At 36.8% G+C, this 13997-nt stretch overlaps 1 protein-coding gene across 7 annotated transcripts in view; it reads left to right on the forward strand.

The window, feature by feature from the left end:
- LIN52 (lin-52 DREAM MuvB core complex component) overlaps nt 1-13997 on the forward strand; it is a 107201-nt gene that overhangs the window by 2494 nt on the left and 90710 nt on the right. For 6 of the 7 annotated variants that reach the window (XM_019833292.3, XM_045060226.1, XM_006932986.4 and 3 more), the window contains exons 2-5: nt 2951-3025; nt 4778-4815; nt 5733-5799; nt 7483-7566. In XM_019833292.3, coding sequence (XP_019688851.1) covers nt 2951-3025; nt 4778-4815; nt 5733-5799; nt 7483-7566 — 264 coding nt within the window. Of the gene's footprint in view, nt 1-2950; nt 3026-4777; nt 4816-5732; nt 5800-7482; nt 7567-11331; nt 13768-13997 lie in introns of those variants that run through there. The other variant, XM_006932985.5, reaches the window with a different exon arrangement.

Genomic DNA, 13997 nt, shown 5'->3' on the forward strand with positions numbered 1-13997 from the left:
GGGCTCGAACTCATAAACTGAGAACTCATGACCTGTGCCAGAGTTGGATGCTTAACCGACTGAGCCACCCAGGTGCCCCTAGCTTGTATCTTTAGTGTTTTACCTGTCTCTTTCTATAAGATTTAATTCAAATCTAGGTCATTTACTCATTTGTGTTTTTAATGTTAAATTTGCTTAGCACTTCTTTAAAAAGGAGAACATTGGAATTAATGAATGAGAGTAGCACTCACAGCAAATTCTCAGTTATGCCCCAGACCGTGGGATCATAAGACCACCCTTGTTTGTTACTGGATCCTATTCTCAGTAAGTTCACTTTTGTTGTGATTGAGCTTCCTATCAGTAACATTCCTTGGGAATTTGAAAATTGGCATTTTGTGTGTTACACACAGCTTTTCTTTGTTACCATTTTTGGATGCATAGTTAAGACAATTTATTAGGGTTGAGTTCTTTACCAATTAGAATGCTGCTGGAAATTCCCGTAGAATATTTGGGGGGGGCGGGGATCCAGTTTAGAGAAGAGCACATGTTTGTTGTTGTTTTTTTAATTAGGCTTCATGCCCAGCATCCAGCCCAACACAGGTCTTGAACTCACGACTCTGAGATCAAGACCTGAGCTGAGGGGCGTCTGGGTGGTTCAGCTGGTTAAGCGTCCAACTTCGGCTCAGGTCACGATCTCGTGGTCTGTGAGTTCGAGCCCTGCATTGGGCTCTGTGCTGACAGCTCAGAGTCTGGAACCTGCTTCAGATTCTGTGTTTCCCTCTCTCTCTGCCTGTCTCCCGTTTGCACTCTGTCTCTCTCCTCCCTCCCTCTCTCTCTCCCTCTCTCTCTCTCTCTCTCTCTCTCTCTCGCGCGCGCAAAAATAAATAAACATTAAAAAAAAAAAAAAAAAAAGACCTGAGCTGAGATCAAGAGTCAGGCGCTTAACTGACTGAGCCACCCAGGCACCCCAAGGAAAGCACATGTTGAAATTTTATACATACGTACGTTTTCCAGGGAATGAATCCATAGCCCTTTTTCCCGCAGATTTCCAAAGATGTGACTCACCCAGAAAATGTTAAGAACCACTGTTTAGACCATTAAATGAACTAATTTATGCAACTGTCTGTCATACTGAGCACACAATGGATACTCAACAAACGTTAGTTGTTATTAATGTTGAGCATCTACTGTGTGCCAGGGAAGAGTAGTGAAGGAATGGTATGTATCAAATGGTATGGAAGAATTAGGCAGGGGCTGGATCATGTATGATGTTTTTCTAGGGCATGGCAGATACAATATACATTCATGAACTTAGCTGGGAAGAAGTCCCTTAAGCCGAAGAGTGACACAAACTGATTGACATTTTAAAAAAAAGTCAGTTCTGGCTACTTTGTGAAGAACAGATTTGGGTAGAGAGGAGAAGAGGTAAAAATCGAGGCAGGGAGAACTGTTGAGAGGCTTCTGAATAGTCTGGGAGAGAAGTGATGGTTCCTTGGCTAGTTAATTTGGTTTCATGGTATATTTTGGAGAGGGAAACTACTGGACTTACTAATGGATTGTAATGGACGGGTGAAGGAAAGGGAGGCATGAAGGATAGATGACGTCTGGATTTTGGTTTGAGAACTGGGGTTCATGGTGGTTCTATTTCTTGAGGTGGAGATGATTTTGAATGTATTAGACTTACGGTTTTCACACATGTAAATAGAGACAGATGTCAGGAGTTATTAGAGCTCTGGCAGAGGAGTTTGTTAAGTAGCCTCCTAGCTCTTCCTCTGAAGTTCTGGGTAAGATTGGGACTGGAAATATAATTATGGAGTTATTGACATATAAATGATGGTAAAAACTGTGGGGCTAGATGAGATCTCCTTAGGAGACTTCAGGTAGAGAGTGAAGCCAGCCTAGGGTGGGACCTGTGTGGTAGAAAATGAGGAAGGAGTCAGTGAGGTAGGAGAAAAATCAACATCATAGAGGTTTTATAGAAGCTGGAAGTGGAGTTTTTCAAGGAGAGTGGTCAGTGTGTAAGTGCTGCAGAGAGGTCACATAATAACAGAGAAGTGACTGCTGGATTTAACAACATAGGTAGTCATAGGTGATCTTGATCACAACACTTTCCATGTATGCAGGAGCAGAAGCCTGATTGTCATGGGCTAAGGAGAGAATGTGAGGTAAAGGAAGTGGAAATAGCAGGATAGACAACTCAAGAACTTTTGAAATGAAGGAGGAAAAAGGAGGTAATGGGGTCATAGAAGAATTTTTTTCAAAGAAGGAGAAATTCTAGAACAGGCTTGCTTGCTGTTGAGGATGAGCCAGTAGAAAACATAGAAATTAATTGTGTAAGAAAGATTATTCAAGATGATATCTTTGACAAAGCAAGAAAAAAAATGGCATGCAGAGCTCTGCAGAGGAGTTTGTCTTTCTTGGGAGCAGGGACACTTAATTGCGGGAAAATCTAAGAGTATGAGTGAAGATGCAGATGGGTTTGTTGTTACTTATTTTTCTTAACACCCCACTAAAATATTGCTCCCGGGGCGCCTGGGTGGCGCAGTCGGTTAAGCGTCCGACTTCAGCCAGGTCACGATCTCACGGTCTGTGAGTTTGAGCCCCGCGTCAGGCTCTGGGCTGATGGCTCGGAGCCTGGAGCCTGTTTCCGATTCTGTGTCTCCCTCTCTCTCTGCCCCTCCCCCGTTCATGCTCTGTCTCTCACTGTCCCAAAAATAAATAAACGTTGAAAAAAGATTTAAAAAAAAAAAATATTGCTCCCAGTTTATAGATCAGAAAAGTGAAGTTTGATGAAGGAGAATGATTTATTTTTATAACATCATGGCCTGGTAGTGTCAGTAGTTCTAGAACTCAGATTTCTAGACTTCCAAGAGAGTGTCCCAGTTTGTTATGTTCTTTGAGTTTGAAGTGTTATAAAATGTGAATTAACATGTTTTGTGTCTTCTTGGCTCATGTGGGTGTTTTGTTCTAGGGACAGATCTGGAAGCATCTCTGCTAAGTTTTGAAAAACTTGACCGTGCCTCGCCAGACCTTTGGCCAGAACAATGTAAGTTTTTGGTTTCTTGATATCAGAAGTAATACAGGAGAACCAGTGCTACTTTGAGAGAGAGTTTTGAAGTTATCATTTAACTGTAATGGTTAAAAATTTGATTTTACTTCACAGGGAAGAGACTGAATTCTGTGGTCTGATGTTAAGAATAGCTTTTTGGTGGTTTAACTTTTTCAGGACACAGTGTGACTCAGGAAATGATAGACAGCCTTAAAAAAATTACATCTGAAATAAGTTCAGACAATTCAGGGATACATAAAGTATTTCTTCACTTCCTTCACTCACTCTTGTAAAATCACTATTAATAGTTTGGTACAAATCCTCTTGGCTTTTATAATGATTATATAGATAAACAAATACATATTAAAAAAAATTTCTTTTTTTAAACGTATATTTATTTTTGGGACAGATAGAGACAGAGCATGAACGGGGGAGGGTCAGAGAGAGGGAGACACAGAATCCGAAACAGGCTCCAGGCTCTGAGCTGCCAGCCCAGAGCCCAACGCGGGGCTCGAACTCACGGACCGCGAGATCATGACCTGAGCCGAAGTCGGTCGCCCAACCGATGAGCCACCCAGGCGCCCCAAATACATATTTTTAAAGTATACAGCAGGGTTTTTTGGGTTTTGGTTTTTGTTTTGTTTTGTTGTTTTTGGTATAATGATGTGTCACATGTACATGGTTGGGCTAATATAGCTTAACTTATCCCACCTAGTAATTTATTAATGCATCTTTCCATGTTAGTAGGTCTAGATCTACTTCATTCTCCTGAAGTATTTCATTATGTAGATATACTGTAGTTTATATATTCCTACCCTATTTGGAAACTTTAGTCCACTGTTTGATATTACAAACAACTTAACATGTACCTCTAACATGTACCTTTGTACACAATGTAGAGGATGGCTGTGTGTGAGTGCCCATTTACCCAGATACTAGCCATTATTGGACGTTACTGATATTTATTATCTTTAGTTCATGTATCTTTATTAGTGAGGTTGAGCAGTTATTTCATTTTATTTTACTTTATTTTATTTTATTTACTGTTTATTTTTGAGAGAGAGAGAGAGACAGAGTGCGAGTGGGGAAGGGGCAGAGAAAGAGAGAGAAACACAGAATCTGAAGCAGGCTCCAGGCTCTGAACTGTCAGCACAGAGCTCGATGCAGAGTTCGAACCCACGAGACGTGAGATCATGACCTGAGCCAAAGTCGGATGCTTAACTGATTGAGCCACCCAGGCACCCCAACAGTATTTTATATTTAAATATCTGTTTTTATCATTTTGTTTTCTAATGTAATTCTTCTTGTGAGGCATTTAAGTAACAACTGGATTGATAGAACAGCATACCTAAAAAAGTAAATTTAAATTTTTTGGTAAGACATATTGTATCTCCCTGTCCTTCCAGCTAACTCCTGATCCTTCCAAGTTCAGTTGAGGCATTATTTTCTTTGAGAAGCTTTTCTTCCCTCCCCTCAGTCAGATACAGATTTCTTTTTTTTCTTTTTCTCTCTTTTTTTTTTTTCCTTTTCTTTCCTCTCTCTCTCTCCCCCCCCACCCCTTTTTTTTTTGTCTTCCCATAGCACCTGGTATCTTTCTTGGAGCACTTAAAAAATAATTACCGAGTTTCTCTCCTTTTCCAGACTGTAAGCTCCTTGAAGACAAGGCTGTTTTCGTCTTCTTATTTGGCTCCTCTATGTCTGGGGACACTAAAATATTTATTGAATAAATAATATGTTTTTTCTTTTCAGTACCAGGTGTTGCTGAATTCGCAGCTTCCTTTAAAAGTGTAAGTAATATTTTATTTACCTAATGAAGTTTATACAGTGTTTTACTCCTTAGTAAAAGCTTAAATATCTCCTGTTTCTTTATTTTCAAGAAAAATGTCATAGGCTTAAAATCAGTTTGTAACTACAGCCCTGGAAATCTGTTTATATTATCATCATGTTGATAATAATGTCTTCCTCTGTCCAAATGCTCTATTTTGGCATTTTGACCTATGTCTATTAGCCACTTTTCTCAGCGTGAAAGCTTTTAAGGCACCTTTCTTTGAATCTTCTCCTGTGCCAGAGAATGTTACTTGCTGATTGTCTCGAGCAGTTCAGTTGGAGTCTTTTACCAGAACTGGATTTCAAGTAATTTCTTTCATTGCTTTACTAATTTCTTACGCATGAAACAGTAACAGTGGTCAGACCTTTCTTCTTCTTCTTCTTCTTCTTCTTCTTCTTGTTCTTCTTGTTCTTCTTGTTCTTCTTCTTCTTTATTTTGACAAAGAGATCGAGGTGGGGGGAGGCGCAGAGGGAGAGGGAGAGAGAATTCCAAGTAGTATCCACACTGTCAGCGCAGAGCATGACATGGGGCTTTTGGCTTAATCTCATGGACCATGACATCATGACCTGAACCCAAATCAAGAATCAGAGGCCTGACTGATGGAGCCACCCAGGTGTCCCCAGACCTTTCTTCTAAGATAATTTCTCTGAGACCAACTATAAAGATGAGCAGTATTATTTTGTAAAGTGACTCTTTGCAGGCCATATCTGAACCTAGAGAAATCTGAGCTTTTGAAATTATAATTTGTCAGTATTTTTGAACAAAAGCCTGAAGGCTGAAGACTGTATGACAATCTGCTTTTCTTATAAGAAGGAAGATTACGATCTCTTTACATTTTGTATGCATCTGAGTGGATGTATTCTTACATTTTGACAGCCTATTACTAGTTCTCCACCCAAATGGATGGCTGAAATAGAACGTGATGACATTGACATGTTGAAAGGTAAGCAATGCTGGTGACTTCTAACTTTTAACCTGACGTTTATGCTCTTCCACAAACCACCTTTCCAATTTTTCTCTCACTATTCCCTTATGGGTATTCTCTGCTGCAGTCAGACCGCCTGCTTAACTAAGCTGATTCATGATTCTTCATGTCTGAATGCTTGTCCCTATTTTTTCATATGTATAAATCCCTTCAACTCAGGACCAGTCATGATGATTTCTGCTGCTGCTAAATTCCTTTAATATTAACTTTATTTTGTATAATGCTACAGTCAACAAAAGCTCTCACATAAAAATTTCCCATTTAATTCTCATAAAGGTCCTGTGAGTTAGGTATGATGGTGTCTAAAGTTCAGAGGTTAACTTAACCAAGATTTATTAGAATTAAAATTTAAACTGATCTTTTAAGTCTAGTCCTTTACCACTCTAACACAAGTGCCTTATTTAGGATTTACTGCCATATATTGTTGTCAGTACTATTAATTGATAACCTCTTAGTGGGTTAGGACCTGTCTTTTAGTTCTTTCTATGCCATCAATTTCTTCCATAAAGAATACTAGAAGTAGTGAATATTGTTGTTTGATAAATGACTTGGACCTCAACCACAAAGTGGAAATTTAAATTAAAAAACATTAATTTTCCTTGATTTTGCTCTACTTTATTTAATTTTTATCATCCTTCTGGTGATAAGATTCATGATGGTTGTGAAGTAATAGACTGAAATTAAGGTAAAAATCTGGCTTTCTTGAGCTATTCAAGAGCTGAACAGATCACGAAAGTCTACTTATGCCAGATATGGATAATGAGTGTGGCATGATAAGTGGGAGAAAATAACACCTTTATTTGATTTCAGAAGTAATTCATTGTTCTGCATGAAATGCTTAAATGCAGATCCCCTCCTCCAACCATGGAAAAATTAAGTCTCAAGGGCATCTCGGGTTCATTGTTGTAATGTTCCAAACAGACATTTATATGATGTCCCATCAGTATGAATTTCCTAAGGAAACTTTACATTTTTAGTAAGGGATTATAGCATCATGTTCCATTCCAATTGATCTGTATCTAAACATAAAAGGAATTGTGTGCTATTTAAATGAAAATCTGGTAAACTAAGTTTTTATTTTAAGTATATTGTCTTTTTATCTAGTATACTTAAAAAAATTTATAGGATTTTGGTTTGAAGGTAGTTTGGATTAATGTTTAGTCTCTGTTTACTAACTTAGGGAAATGGGGAACAGTAACTGTTTTGTTGCTATTTTATTATTATTTGGAATAATGGGGACTTATAAATGATAGTGGAGACAGTGCCATTTTGTAAGACAAAGATCTGTCTGAGACTTTCTCAGTGTTGTGTCAGATCACAAGGTTTCATATTTTAATGGTGTGTTTATTCTGTGTGATGGGTAAAATGAAAGTTATAAAAGGATCTTTAGAATAAAACATAATTTGCTATGTTTTTATGCTATTTTCATCTGAAGCATTTTGCAACAGTAGGAAAAATTCACTGATTTCTGTGTGTGTATGTGTGTATAGAGAGAATGATTGGATGAGAAGAGATCTGTTTTCTATTTATTAGATAAGAATTAAGCTTGAAAAGTTTTATAAGAAAGATTTCTAATCTGAATGGATTGTCACTAGAGAACAGTAGAAAGAAATGGTATTGAAATAAATTACTCTGTTTCAGAACTGGGGAGCCTCACCACAGCTAATTTGATGGAGAAGGTACGGGGCCTGCAGAACTTGGCCTATCAGCTGGGGCTAGATGAGTGTGAGTACCCATACGATCACATTTATTCAGGGTTGCAGGTTGTACATTTCATGATGAGTTCTAGCTGTAACTCAGAAAGTATCTTTATTAGGCATTCTGAAGGTAAGGAGTCACTGTAATCTAGTGTGCCTTTTGTGGTATAATACACTGGAACAATTATGGCGTTTACTCAGTAACAAGTTATTTTTCTCTATACAATAAAAGTATATTGGAAACCCTTTGAGTTTGAAGCGATAGAATGTCAAATCAAACTAGCTTAAGCAAAAGAGGGACTTTGTTCGTGCAAATCAAAATTTCAGGAGTAGAAATAGCTTTGAGGGTATCTAGATCTTTGACTTTTAATGATGTCATTGGGATGTATTCTTGTTCTTGGCTTTTGTTTTGCAGCTCAAGGCTCTTGCATTAGCCTTATTCTTTGAACTAGCAGTGGGGAAGGTGGCCAAAAGGAGCTCCAGTTTATATGTCTTTAAATCTTGTAACCCCAAAATAAAGAATATCTTTTATGAACATTCCAAAAGAAAGATCCTGGGGAGGACTCAGACTATACCATCTTGACTTAGACCTATTTTAGAACCACTCCTTTGGCCAGTTAGCATGGAACATTCTGATGGGCCAGGCTTGAGTCCTGGATACAGACACAGTTTAGAGGGATTAGTCTGACTCAGATCACATGGAATTGGAGGAAAGATTGGTTCCCCAAAGGAAAGCCCATATAGATTATATCTCTTTCCATACTGTATTCATTATAAAACTGGGAAAGGAATTGTAGAATTTCTCACTTTTTAAGTGAAAGAGAAACTCAACATAATACTGTGGTTAGAATTTCCTGAGACCTTCCTGAATCCACAGTTGTAAGAGGCTACAGTAGTTTATAATTTTCTTCAAACATGCAAGTTTTGCACTGATTGGAATAATCCCAAAAATAGTTTCATAAATTTTCTTATTTATAGAGCATATAGAGGATTCGTTCCCATTGTTGTTTTAAATTAATGCCAAATTCAATATGTCACTTTAAAATTTAATTTAAAACTTCTGATTGATTGATTGGTTGATCGATTGATTTACAGCGAGTGGGGGGAGGCGTAGAGAGAGGAGAGAGAGAATCCCAAGCAGGCTCCATGTGGTCAGCACAAAGCCCAACACAGGGCTCTATCTCATGAACTGTGAGATGATGAGCCAAAATCAAGAGTTGTTCAACCAACTGAGCCACCCAGGCACCTATAAAACTTTTAATTTTTGACTAATAGTCATCACTTCCTTAGGTCTCTCTATCTTTTCAATATTTCCATCACTGTCATTAGCAGTTGCTTTCTTTTCCCAAGAAAACATTTTAACCACTTCATGAATCAAGGAGCAGGAAACAACAAACTGCTTTGAAATATGGTTGCTAGTTGGTCATTTTTACTCATTTTTATCTAACTTTCCTCTGTGTTACTGGTCATTTATGTCTCATGATTAACATTTATGTCTTGGCAAAATTACTACTTAGCACGTATATCATGGACTTCAGGGTTTATAATGAAAAGGCAAATGTGTGATTATTAAATTCATGAATGCAAGGTTGGTATCATATAGAAGTTGATTCTTTTACTAGCTCTGGATAGTAAATGCTATAATAATCATAATAATCCTTTACCTTGGGGCGCTGGGTGGGTCAGTCGGTTAAGCATCCAACTCTTGGTTTTGGCTCAGATCCTGATCTTGCGATTTCATGAGTTTGAGCCCCACATCGGGCTCTGTGCTGACTGTGCAGAGCCTGCTTGGGATTCTCTCTCTCCTTTTTTCTCTGCCCTTCCTCCACTCAACACTGTCTCTTTCTCTCGCTCACTTGCTCTCTCTCTCAAAAATAAATAAACTTAAAAAAAAAAAAAGATTCTGTCTCCCTCTGCCCTTCTCCCTAGCTCATGTTCTGTCTCTTAAAAAAAAAAAAAAAGATAATCCTTTATCTCTCTGTCAGTTTTTTAGATGAAGGTTTATGCTTATTATATTAAGAAGACACTATATTGCCAAATGTATTTATCAACATTACTATCTCTAGTTAGTTGTAGTTGAAATTGCTTTATTTCTTCTAATTAGTTTTTCTGCTTTCCTACTGAGAAAGATAATAAAGTATTTTTCCCCATTTTTAAAAAATGTTTTTTATTTATTTTGAGAGAGAGAGATTACACGTACGTGAGCAGCAGAGGTAGGGCAGAGAGAGGGAGAGAGAATCCCAAGCAGGCTCTGCACCTTTAGTGCAGAGCCTGATGTGGGGCTCCATCCCATGAACCCCAAGATCATGACCTGAGCCGAAATCAAAAGTAGTTGGATGCTTAACTGACTGAGCCACAAAGTAGAAAAAATAGAATAATGGTCTCATGTTCCCAAGACCCAATTTCAATAGTCCATACAGAGCCAATCTGTTTCACCTATATAATTTCCCATAATTATTTTAAAGCAAATCTTAAGCATCCTATTACCTCATCACCCAATAGCTTCATATATAATTCCAAAAAACAAGGTCTGTCTCCCTCTTCCCTAACCTTTTAAAATATAACCACCATTCCATTACTGTGCCTAAAAATTTTTAACAAACTGTTGTCAAATAGCTAATTGGGTTTCGGATTTCCCTTGTTGACTTATAATTGTCTTTTTCAATTGGTGGTTTACTTGAATCAGGCCCTGAATAAGGTTCATGCACTGTGTTTAATTGATATGTCCCTTAAGTCTCTCTTAATCTGTCATAGTTCCACTTCTCTTTTATTTTCCCTTACCATTTATTAAAACTAGTTATTTGTTCTGTAGAATTTTCTACATTCTGGATTTTGTTGTTTACATTCCTATGGTAGTGTTTAATATGTTCATTTATCCCTTTTTTATTCCCTGGTAGTTAGATATAGAAGCCTGCACAGATACAGCTTGAACTTTTAATTGTTATTTTGGCAAGAGTATTTCATAAATGGTATTGTATACATCCATCAGAAGGTACATCATGTCTGCCTATCTCTCTTTGTGATGTTAAAATTAATTAGTTGATAAAGGCATTATTAGCCTGATCTATTATTCATTGTAAAATTCTCTGTCAGCCTTACAGCAGAGCTTCAGTAGCCTTTGGTAACTGCCTCGTTACCCTGTTTTATTATAGGTTGCCAAATGGTGGTTGTCTAATTCTGTCATTTTTTTGTTACTAGCTGGATACCTTCTATAAAGGACTTTATCAACTATTTACTATTACCTTGAAAGCTGTTTATACAGAATAAGTTATTCTCTCGCTATTTCCGTTTTTGGAACAGAGTTCCCTAAATATCAGTAAGGATTATTTTACTGGCTTTCCACAGAATGAGAAATTTGGTGTGGTATGTTTTAGTTTTTGATCCACATAGTTAAAAACGTTATTACTATTAAGTGTTTGTATTTCTCAAACTTAAGACTCTGGAGGTAGAGATTTGCAGTCACCTAACATAGCCACCTTAAGCACTAAACCAAAATTCTGAAACAGAAATGCTCATTTCTGCTATATGAGTCCCATGAGCACAGCTGAAATTTTTCAGAATTTTTTTCTGGTTCAAAATTCAGCCTTATTTCAGTTTCTGTATCAGTGCTTTGCAACTTATTGTCATTTTCCCTGATCACAACAAATTAACTGACATACAGAAAATAGTTTTAAAATTTAGAATCGGAAAGATTTATATTGGTACGTATTGGACTTCTTGGGTATAGTCAATCTTTGTTTTATCATATATGGTGTATTTGCATAAAAACAAGATCTTTTTTTTGTCCTTACAGATTATTCATCTACTCTAAGGGTTGACATTTACTTGACACCCTAATCTGGTGTTTCGATGTCTCAATCCTCTTTCCTGCATTAATTGAGAGGATGACATGGATGAAAAATAAGCAGTAGGAACTGATGAATCCCCAAGGACCAGTGATCCTGTTTTCATGCAAATATCTGCACTGATAAAGATGATGGAAAGAAAAAAAATGCAAAAAATATTTGTCCTCAAAACATGATTGTTTGTCACTTCCCTAGGGCATTGTTAAATGTTAGTATAGAAATAATGTGTACCTTCTAGGGTTGATAGTAACTAGATTGTGTCTTTTGGAAGATGAACCATGCCCTTTGATTCGTTATGTGATTATGTCTCAGATAACCCTTTTGGTATGGAGATTTGGGAGTGTAGTAATTTTTTGTGTAGGCATTTATAGCTTGTCATGATAGAAGTCCCTTGGCTTCATTTGAGCAGTTAATTTATATGAAATTCTCATGGAATATATAGAAATATGAAAAATTGTAAACTACCTTACCATATAAAGAATTTCTCTTCTTTCTGAGTTCAGGATCCTCTTATTTTGCTGGTACTATTGCAGTCACCTAACCAGTCTCCCTACCTCTTAACCACTGCATTCCAGGCCATCTTGTTTACTCTTAATCAGATTAATTTTTCTAACGTATCACTTGTTTCTTTTGACTTTTGCTATCAGTCATTAGTAGTCCTTTACTGACCATGTGGTCAAATTCATACTCTAGAACGGCACTCAAAATCCTTTTCACTCTGGTCCTAGCTTAATGTCTAGTTTGCTTACTTACTTTTTCTCTACCAAAACACCATACACTGTTCCTGTTTGAAATAGTCGCTCTTCCTGAAACACTTGCCCTTCTTAATTCTATCCATGCTATTCCTTTTTCTCAGAAAACTCCCCCTGACCTATTTCTAATGTTAGAACTTTTATTCGTCCTTCACTATTTAGACCCAAATTTACCCCTTTCATTAGTCTTTCATTCTCATTCCTGATCTGAAAAGTGAGCTCTCTTTCCTGGCCTCCTAAATTGCTCTTAAAACAGTTCATTTGTTTCATTCGTATAGTACTTCTACCACTTTGGGAGATTTTTTGTACATGTTTTATCCCTTAGATTGATTATAACTCTTTTAGGTAAGAGTCATAATTTGAGCTGTCTTTCTAATCTATAGAGTACCTGGCATATAGTAAAAGGTGCATGTATTTGCACAGTAAAGAATTTGCATAGTAAGTATGCAAATAAATATGATTGAGTGAATGATAACTGCTGATGACTTCAAGTGAAAAGATGGAATTTCTCTAATGAAATCCATTGACTTAAAAGTGAAAAGGTGGAAGTCTCTGGAAATTGTTTTTTCTGGATAGTTGGAATTTTAGTGATAAGAAGTATTGTTTAAAGGTCTTGTAATGTCTGGAATTTTTCCTCTAATGGCTGGATGATCACATGTAGTAAAAATAAGATGAAGCTTATTGGTGATGATTTGGTTTTATCTTCTACTTGGACTTTAGTCCATCACTATTATTATCTGGACATGATCCTGATTTAGTCTTTTCAACAGTCCTTTGCTTGGACTGTTGGAACTAAGACCAGTGGAACTAGGGGCGCCTGGCCGGTTCGGTAGAGCATGCAACTCTTGATCTTGGGGTTGTAAATTTGAGCCCCATATTGGGTACAGAGATTACTTAAAAATAAGATCTTTAAAAAAAAAAAAAAAAAAAACAACCAGTGGAACTATTGTGAATCCTATTGAACACTGATTCTCAACACATGTTACCTTTTAAAAAATTTTTGTCTCTTGTCTCTGAAGACTAGAATCCTTTTAGTAGTCCATGCAGATGAGCTAATTAATGGCTATATTCAAAATATTTTTAAATAAAATGTGAAAGTGGGAAAGCAAAGGATCATGCCATTTAAAACAATGCTAAAGCTTGGGACTCTGATGCATTTGTTCTTTTTTTTTTCTTTTTTACATAACAGCTTTGTTGAGATGTAATTCACATTATACAATTCACTTATTTGTATTGTACAGTTCAGTGGTTTTTAATATATTTAGAGTTGTGCAACTATCACCACATTTTATCTCCAGAAAGAAACCCTGTACCCATTAGCAGTCATTCCTCATTTACCCTCTAGGCCCACAGGTCTAGGCCACCACTAATCTACTTTCTGTCTATGAATTTACCTATTTTGGATATTTCATATAAATGGAATCATACAATATGTGGTCTTGTGACTGATTTTCAGTGTTTATGTTATAGCATGGATCAGTACTTAATTTCTTTTCATGGTCAAATAATATTCCATTCATAGATATATTTATCCACCAGTTATCCACATTATACTTATCCCCTACTTGATGGACATTGGATTTCTTCTATTTGACTAGTATGAATAATGCTGCTATAAACATTTACTTACAAGTTTTTGTGTGGATTTGCCTTTTTGTTCTCTTGGGCTTATAACTAGAAGTAGAATTTCTGAGTCACATGATAACTCTACATCTGACGTTTTGAGGAATTGTCAGACTGTTTTCCATACTGGCTGCACCATTTTACATTTCTACCAGCAGTGTATGAGGGTTCCAATTTCTCTATATGCTTTCCAGTACTTGTTTTTGTCTTCAAAAAATTATTATCCATCCTAATGAATG

This window comes from Felis catus, chromosome B3, assembly GCF_018350175.1.
Source record: "Felis catus isolate Fca126 chromosome B3, F.catus_Fca126_mat1.0, whole genome shotgun sequence".
Taxonomy (NCBI): Eukaryota; Metazoa; Chordata; class Mammalia; order Carnivora; family Felidae; genus Felis; species Felis catus.